At 49.2% G+C, this 8,067-nt stretch overlaps 1 protein-coding gene across 2 annotated transcripts; it reads right to left on the bottom strand.

The window, feature by feature from the left end:
• Positions 1 to 2,067: 2,067 nt before the first annotated feature.
• On the bottom strand, positions 2,068 to 7,507 carry PLA2G5 (phospholipase A2 group V). Of its 2 annotated transcripts, XM_040229453.1 has the most exons (4): positions 7,462 to 7,507; positions 6,137 to 6,281; positions 3,342 to 3,448; positions 2,068 to 2,640 (listed from the first exon to the last, which is right to left on the bottom strand). In XM_040229453.1, the coding sequence occupies exons 1-4, from the start codon at positions 7,499 to 7,501 to the stop codon at positions 2,516 to 2,518; spliced, it is 417 nt and encodes a 138-aa protein (XP_040085387.1). In that variant the 5' UTR covers positions 7,502 to 7,507; the 3' UTR covers positions 2,068 to 2,515. The 2 variants fall into 2 exon arrangements, with proteins under 2 accessions (XP_040085387.1, XP_040085386.1); XM_040229452.1 differs by lacking the exon at positions 7,462 to 7,507 and having other exon boundaries at positions 6,137 to 6,547.
• Positions 7,508 to 8,067: the final 560 nt, after the last annotated feature.

The following is an 8,067-nucleotide window of genomic DNA, read 5'->3' as shown; positions in this document are numbered from 1 at the left end:
TGGGGCTGCAGAGCCAGACATGACTGAGCAACTAACAGTTTCACTTTGGAGGGTGGGAGGTGTGTGGGGACAGGTGCTCCAGAGTCAGGGCACAGCCCAGTCAAAGGCTGGGCATGCAGGAATGCACAGCCCCTGGATGGGCTGCAGGGCCCGCTTGTTCGAGGCTCCACGTGGATGTTGCCTCTCCCACAGCTGCGGCTACTCCCTCTGGAGAGCTCACTGGTGCCGCCCCAGACGGGACCACCGCAGCCGCAGCATCGCCGATCGCGACATCCACTGTGGTAAGAGCTTCGCCGGGCAGCCTGGGAAGATGAGGCGAAGGCCACCTTCTGCCCTAGACACTGACCTCCGCCCCTAGGGCTTGTGTTTGGAGTCAAAACTTTTAGGCTTGGGTTTCATGGTCCTCTCCCATGCCACATGCCATTGATTGAGTGCCAGCCTCTGCAGTAGGTAATTTATGTGCATCACGTCCTCAAATATGATACCAAAACAACCTAGTGAGAAAGGTGTTATTAGCTATTTGACAGCTGAGAAAACCGAGGCTTAGAGAATGAAATCATCGCTCAGAAGGCACATGACGAGGAAACACACCAAGCTCCTCTATGAGTCCCTGTCTGACCCAAAGCCCTTACACGCTAGCTCCCCGTGAATGAAACTCAGGGGCTTGGATTTCTGTTTTCCAACCCCGTGCCACACCTGTGTTGTGTCCTGTTCCTTTGTTGAGTAGTTACTGAGCATTTAGAGACTGATGTCATCACAGGCTTGGAGATCCACAGACGAAAGGACCTACTGTATCGCACAGTGAACTCTGCTCAATGTTATGTGGCAGCCTAGACAGGAGGGAAGTTTGGGGAGAGTGGCTACATGTATATGTACAGCTGAGTCCCTTCACTATTCACCTGAAACTATCACAGCATTGTTAATTGGCTATACCTCAATACCAAATGAAAGTTTAATATTTAAAAAAAGCCCGGTCCTGATCTAATATTTGAAGAGACGATGAGGGAGTCAGGTATCAAGCCCCATGGGAGAAGCGTTTATGAGGTTTCATATAATTAAGGCTAAGACGTGGAAGCCACTTAGACGTCTGCAGCTTCAGAGCCAGGCAGGTGCTGAGCAGTCACGTGAACAAGGGTTTCTCAGATGGTTTTGACAGCAACCCTCACAGTCATAAAATTGACACCTAGACCCAGTCCGCCCACACGTACACGCCCAGGATAGAAACACAAAGTGCTGAAGCAGCACTCTGTGACTTGTGCTTCATTGACACAAGCATGCACACACACGTGTACACAACAAACATATGCAGCTTGCACACGCCAGATGCAACCCTCTAAACTCAGGTCACGACCCACTAATGGACTGGGGCTATGATTAAAATGGTCTCTCAGGCCTGCACTTGGAACGCTGAGCTCAGGAAGGTCAAGAGGCTTCCCAAGGGCACCCAGGATATATGCAAAGTCAGACTAGAATCCAATGTCTAGTTGCCAAAGCTATGACTAACCTAGACAGTGTATGAAAAAGCAGAGACATCACTTTGCCAACAAAGGTCAAACCCACAATTTAAAAAAAAAAAAAAACATATTTTTTTAATGTTTTGCTCTGGGAAATCCCAGAACCTCAGTATTCCCAGGTGCATCAAGTAGCTTTGGGGTTCCCAATTTACATCATAAGAAACATTACAATTTCTTAAAAAAAAAAAAAAGGCTGGAAATCAGAGAGGTTGAGTAATGAGCCTAAAACTGCACAGCTGGAGAAGCGAAGCTGGCATTCAAACGTGGTGCTCTCTGGCCTGGAAGCCACCATGGCACGATTATCTGTCATCTTCTCCCCACACCCCAGAGGAAGAAGGAGTTCCAGTGCCTGGATCGAGAGGATCCTCGGGGTTTACTATGAGCCCCAAAGAAGGATTGGCGCTCATCCCAGGAAGCCTTCTAGTTACTAATCTGCACCTTCATCCTCCGAGAGAGCATGGTTAATGCTGAGTCTAGTGCCCCCAACAGTCAAGAAAGAGATGCAGGCAATCCCCCACGGCGGGGGAAATATCTGCGGTTATTATTAGTCTTGAAAAGGAATTTTATTTAATATCTCTGTAGCAGAATTATGGGAGTCACTTTTGATTTTACTTGAGTAAAAATTCTCTGCAAGTTGGCAGTGACTGCGGAACTGAAAAGTTAACATATCTCAGGAAAGCCACCCTCCTGGGGAAATAAGACTGATCTTCAGGGATGAGGAGACACACGGCCGGCCTGGAGTCAGGGGTGAGCTTTCAGCACCAGAGCAGGCATTCTTGCAAGTGGAAGCCAGGGACCCTGGCCTTCTTGATCCAGTGACATGAGTCACTCTCCCGGGACTCTCTGGTGGGTGAAGCGTGGGTGTGGGGCTCCTCCAAGCCCAGCGGGACCATCGAGACTCCAGACCTGGAACCTCCCTGGGAAGCCCAGCAGAGTGGGTGAGCTCCATGCTGTAGTGAGGGGAGCAAGCTTCCTGGCCCAGGAGGAGCTCTCTGAGGCGACTAGATGCAGAGGAAGTTGGGAAAGTACTGATAAAGAGGGTTGTAGCTCCTCATATTTCTTTTCAGGCAGTAGACGAGTTTCTGATCGCAGGCGCAGAGCTGCTGCTGGCAGCGGGACCCGTGCTCTGCAAACAGGATGCCAAACGCAGGATGAGAAAGCAAAGAGATGCTCTGTGACATTGACTCCAGGCTGGCCCTGGAGCAAGACTCCTGCTAGCCTGAGTGGACACCCCAGTCCCGTTCCTACTCTCAGCCTGAGGAGGGAGCCCAGCTTCTACGCTGAGGGTGCATAATCGGATGGAAGGGGCACAGCCACTAGCAGCTCAGGGTGAGGTTTGAGCCCAGGGAGACCCAGCTCCTGCCCTCAGGGAGTCTCCAGTTTGATGGAGAACACAGATGCCCTCCAGAGTTCCCTGCGTGATGGTGGAGACAGCCCTGGCTTTGGGGAAACTCCAGTTCTGAGAGGAGACACCATCCCCAGATTTAACTTTGAACTCAGATGGCCCTGAGCTTGAATCCCAACTCTAGCTGTGTGCACTTGGTAATCCTTTTTGAATCTGTTTCCTCATCTGTAAAACGGGGGACACTAAACCTGCCCACAGCAAGCGAAAGGAAATATGCAGAGCGCTTGACTCCTAGAGCATGTTGAGCCTAAGACCCTTCAACCTGTCACTTGGGGGTCAGATACAGCTGCAATAATCCTGCCTCTCTTGCCCCCATCTCTGCCCACCCAGATATAGACTGGCTGAGCTCTTGGGACAGCTGACCTCAGAGACAGCAGAAACCCATGCTCTTTGGGTGACCCGAATGGAGGCCCCAGCCTTACCGCAGATGACGAAGCCCCATGCAACCCTGTATCTGTAGGCCTGTGTCAAGACGTCGCAGTCTTGTGTCTCCAGCTGGGCGTAGCAGCGGTCATGCTTCCAACAGCACCTGTCGATGCAAGAGCCTCAGATCCCAGGCAGAGGGCATCTGTGCCTTGAGTAGAAGCCACCATGGTGGTTAAGGTCTGATCAAGAAAGAATCTCATAGTGGCTAAGTCCTTCCATTAGGGTTGCCCCACACTTGTACCAGTTCACAGGCTGGCTCTTTCGTCCTGGGCCCATGGGGAGACTACATTTCCCAGCCTCCTTTGCAGGCATGTGTGGTCACATGACCAGACAGCCGGTCAGCCAGGGAAATGCATAGAACTTCTAGACCTACCCATAGAAACCTCCCACTCTGTCCTCCTCCACTCTCTCTCTCTCAGCAGGAAGGAAATGTCCCAACCAAGGGCTCTGAGGCCATAGGGAGGGCCACAAGACAGGAGAAGCCTGGGTCCTGGAATTGATACGTGATTCACATAGTTCAGTGAGCAAGAACCAAACGTCAAAGATGATAGGCATGGACAACTGTAATTTTTTATAGATTTACAGAAAAATTGAGGAGATTGTACCAAATGCCCCCTTTTACCCCACACCTAGTTGCCCCTCTTATCAGCATCTTTCGTGAATATAATACATTTGTTACAGCTATAGTGAGTAAAATACATTTGTTACAGCTAACAAATAAATTTGCTGGTTGTTGTTTAGTCGCTAAGTCATATCCAACTCTTTTGCGACCCCGTGGACTGTAGCACTAGGCTCCTCTGTCTGAGGGATTTCTCAGGCAAGAATACTGGAGTGGGTTGCCCTTTCCTTATCCAGGGCTTCTTCCCAACCTAGGAAACGAACCCGCATCCCCTGCATAGCAGGTGGACTCTTTTCTACTGAGCCACCGGGGAAACCCAACAAACCAATATTGATAAATGATTAAATAAGCATTAATTAAATAATAACATATCACTGTTGGTTCATTAATTGTTAAAGTCCATAGCTTTTTTTTCAGATTTCCTTAGTTTTTACCCAAATGTCCTTCTGCATTCCAGTATCAGGTAACGGACACTGTATCACACGCGGTTGTCCTGTTTCTTTAAGCTCCTCTTGGTTGTGGCATTTTGCCTCACTCCCCTTGTTTTTGATGACCTTGACAGTTTTGAGGAATGGTAGTCAAGTCTTTTGTAGGATGCTCTCCTACTGGGATTTTGCTGATGTTTTTCTCATAAGATGGGTTATGGGTTTATTTTGCAGCCTATGTTGTCCCAGTTTTGGCCATTGGGAGCTCCTTTGTTTGGTTCCTATGCTCTTTGACATACTCTCATCAATGTGGGGTTTGGTTTAGGTTTATTTTGTTCAAGCCTTTCCTTACTTTGGTTACTACAAAAAGCTCTGGTTCACCTTGCATATTTCCTGCCCAATTCCTAGGATCAGTCATCCATCCAAGAAGCCTTGGTTCCTCTTATTGGAGAAAAGTATTGGAAAGCAGGTCTGGGCACTAAGTGTTGCTTACTGCTTCTGGAGTATTGTTTCTTTTAAGGCCTTCCAGCTGACAGAGCAAAACATATGTGTGTCTGTACTGACCCATGGATATACACAAATATTTACATATTTCTACATGTAATCATCTGCATCTATATTCAATTTTATGTTTAGTTGCTAAGTCATGTCCAACTCTTTCGAGACTCCATGGACTGTAGCCTGCCAGGCTTCTCTGACCACGGGGTTTCCCAGGCAATAATGCTGGAGTAAGTTGCCATTTCCTCCTCCAGGGATCTTCCAAACCCAGGAGTTGAACCCACATCTCCTGCACTGCAGGCGAATTCTTTTACTGTTGAGCCACCGGGGAAGCTCCTGTACTAAGCTAGCCAGGAGTTTTTACTGAAGTCTCCAGCTCTAATCCATCGTCACACAGAACATTCTAGCTTCCTGTCACTGCTTGTCTGTTCTGTAAACTCCCACTCCGTCTGCCCTCCACTTGTTGAAACATCCCATCTCATTATACATGTTTCCGTGTATAAGAATTGTTAACCCTGCAGGTTGTGTTTTGCAAAAAGCAATCTCTCCCATTTGACATGGTCTTCTAGAACACTGCCACTCCCCAACCAAGAAGTGGAAACTAGGTCCCCTCCATCTTAAAGCCATTGTGACTGCCTAGACCAAGAGAACGGCAGAAGCGACGCAATAGCATTTCAGAGGCTGAATCGTAAAAATGCCATGCTCTCTAGTCATTGCAGCTCCAGACCACTCCCCCTGGGAACCCAAGAGTCACCGGGCTATGGGGAAGTCCATACAGCCTTAGAGAGGCTTAAGGGAGAGGAACTGAGGCTCCCGGCCCACAATCTCAACTAAGTTCCCAGCCAGCAGGCAGCAGCAACTTGCCAGCCTTAGGAGGAACCTTCTAGAAATCAGATCACCCCCACTCAGCGGGGCTGCCCAAGCTGAAGCCAGGTGGAGCAAAGACAAGTCATCCCACTAAGCCTTGCCCAAGTGGCAGAACCTTAGCCAAATAAATGGTTGTTGTTTTAAGTGACTACATTTTGGGTTTGTTTGTTTTTTTATGTAGTGGTAAGTCAACTGATACCTTAGCTACTGAGATTCTGGACATTTCTGGATGCATCTTGGGCAAGTCAGTTAACCTCTTCAAGACCCCATTTTCTTATCTATAAAATGGTGCTTAAATGCTCATATTTCAGTGTTGATATTAAATGAGATCATGTGGGAACGGGGCCTGGAGCCTAAAGGGAACTTATGACAATTGGCTCACCAATCAGTCCCATCCTTGGGGGTGCCATGGCCCCCCCAGCCACAGTAACAGCCGTAGAATCCATAGTTTTCCAGGGCAGGCTTTCCAGTCACCTTCTCAATCATCGACTTCAGGTCCAGCAAGCTCCCTGGGACAGCAGGCACACCTGGAAGACAGCCCGTGTCCCCGGATGAAGCCCAGACATGCCTGGTCCCACTTTCCCACATGCTCCCACCCTTTCTCTCACCTTGGGGCTTGGAGGGACCAAGATGACCCTTTTTTATCCTTCCCATTCGTGAGAGAGGAATGAGAAAATTGAAGGCAAACAGTGTAGAGAAGGGGTTGGAAGTCTGGATGTGGAGAATGAGCCACTGGGTTCAGGTCCCGGCTCTATCGCTAATGCAGAGTATCACTTCACTCTCGGAGCCTCAGTTTCCTCCTCTGCAAAATGGGGGGCCTACAATGAATGCCTATCTTTGGGAGACACCATGAGGGTTGAAACAAGGTAAGGTATGTGCTTTACAAGCACAGTGACAGACACATAGTGAGTGACCGAGGAATACTCGGGATAATGAATATGGTATCCATATGCAGTAGGCAGAAAGGCACTTCCTGTCTCTCCTGATAGAACACCCCTCCTTCCCTGAAACAAATACTATTTGAACCAGGAGGCACAGAATCCTAGAGCAGCGAGGGACCTGTAGGAATCTCTGAAGCCAGCTCCCTCATCCCACAGATGGGAAACTGCAGCTCAGAGGGGCAGGTGTCTTGCCCCAGGTTTTGCGGTGTGCCGGAGGCCCTCTACCGCTCCTCCTGCAGTCGCTAGGGATCTGGCAAAGCATCAGCAGGACAGCCTGTCAGAGGTTGTGTGCTGGGTGATGGGGCTGCCGGAGAGGCCTGAAGCTGAGCTCCCCTGAGTGGGGCTGTCGCCCCTAGGTGGGAGGTGGAGCAAGTCGGGTGTGCAGAAACCTGGCCAGGCCTGAACAGAGAATGTCCAGGACCGTGGAATGGAATATTTCTATGAGTCTTGTTTTCTGATAGCTTTATTTTTCTTTTTATTTGGCATCAAAGTGAAATATCTGCCTCCCACATCTACAAGCCCCATGTCCTCCACATAGCACAATCTATCCATATCTCCTCCTGGGATCCTGCCCCAGCCTGGCCTGTCAGCAATTATCCTGTGTCATGGATGAGGAAACAGGCTCAGAGAGGTGAAGGCTCTCCCTGAAACTGACATGTTCAGGGCAGAGCCAAGATTCAGAATCAAGTCTCAGGCCCTCCGTGCCTGGTCTCCTTCCCACTGTCTTACTGTCCACAAATTCAGGGCTCTCAGAGCAAGCACTTACTGCAAGCCAGGAACCAAGCAAGCATCAGGAGGCCCTTCATCTCCAGGCTTCTGGAAGAGAAAACACAGCCCATGACATGCCACTCAGCAGAGGTCCTCATGGCCTATTCAGACCCCACTCCTGGCTAGGGAGGGCTGCTCCATGGTCCACCAGGCCCCGCCCTCTCATGCTGGGCAGTGAACAGGCAACTGAAGCTTGAAAAGATGAGGCAAAAACCTTAAGGAGTTGACCTAGGAGATCTCTGGGAGGACAAGGGGCACCCGAGGGGTGTTGTCCCCATAGAGATGGGAGAAAATTTTCCCATCAGAAACACCCCAAACCCAACTGTTCTTCCCTGAAAATTGTTTTCCAATTATATTTTATGGCTGTGTTGGTATAAAAACAGATGCAATCCAGACTGGATTCATTCTTATACATTCATGATATTATATTTATTTTTTCCTCCTGACTTTAAAAGAATTTAAAATTGAAATATTTTTAGGACTTCCCTAGAAATCCAGCGGAGAAAGCAATGGCACCCCACTCCAGTACTCTTGCCTGGAAAATCCCATGGATGGAGGAGCCTGGTAGGCTGCAGTCCATGGGGTCGTAAGAGTCGGACACGAC

This window comes from Oryx dammah, unplaced genomic scaffold (assembly GCF_014754425.2).
Source record: "Oryx dammah isolate SB20612 unplaced genomic scaffold, SCBI_Odam_1.1 HiC_scaffold_27, whole genome shotgun sequence".
Classification (NCBI taxonomy): domain Eukaryota; kingdom Metazoa; phylum Chordata; class Mammalia; order Artiodactyla; family Bovidae; genus Oryx; species Oryx dammah.
Note: the sequence above shows the minus strand (reverse complement) of the source record. Positions and strands in the feature narration are given on the sequence as shown.

Coding starts and splice junctions, on each gene's coding strand:
- PLA2G5 (XM_040229452.1), bottom strand. CDS start 6,408: ATGGGAAGGATAAAAAAGGGTCATCTTGGTCCCTCCAAGCCCCAAGGT. Junction 3,449..6,136: donor CCCAAGGATGGGACTGATTG/GTGAGCCAATTG, acceptor TTGCATCGACAG/GTGCTGTTGGAAGCATGACC. Junction 2,641..3,341: donor ATGGGGCTTCGTCATCTGCG/GTAAGGCTGGGG, acceptor TCCTGTTTGCAG/AGCACGGGTCCCGCTGCCAG.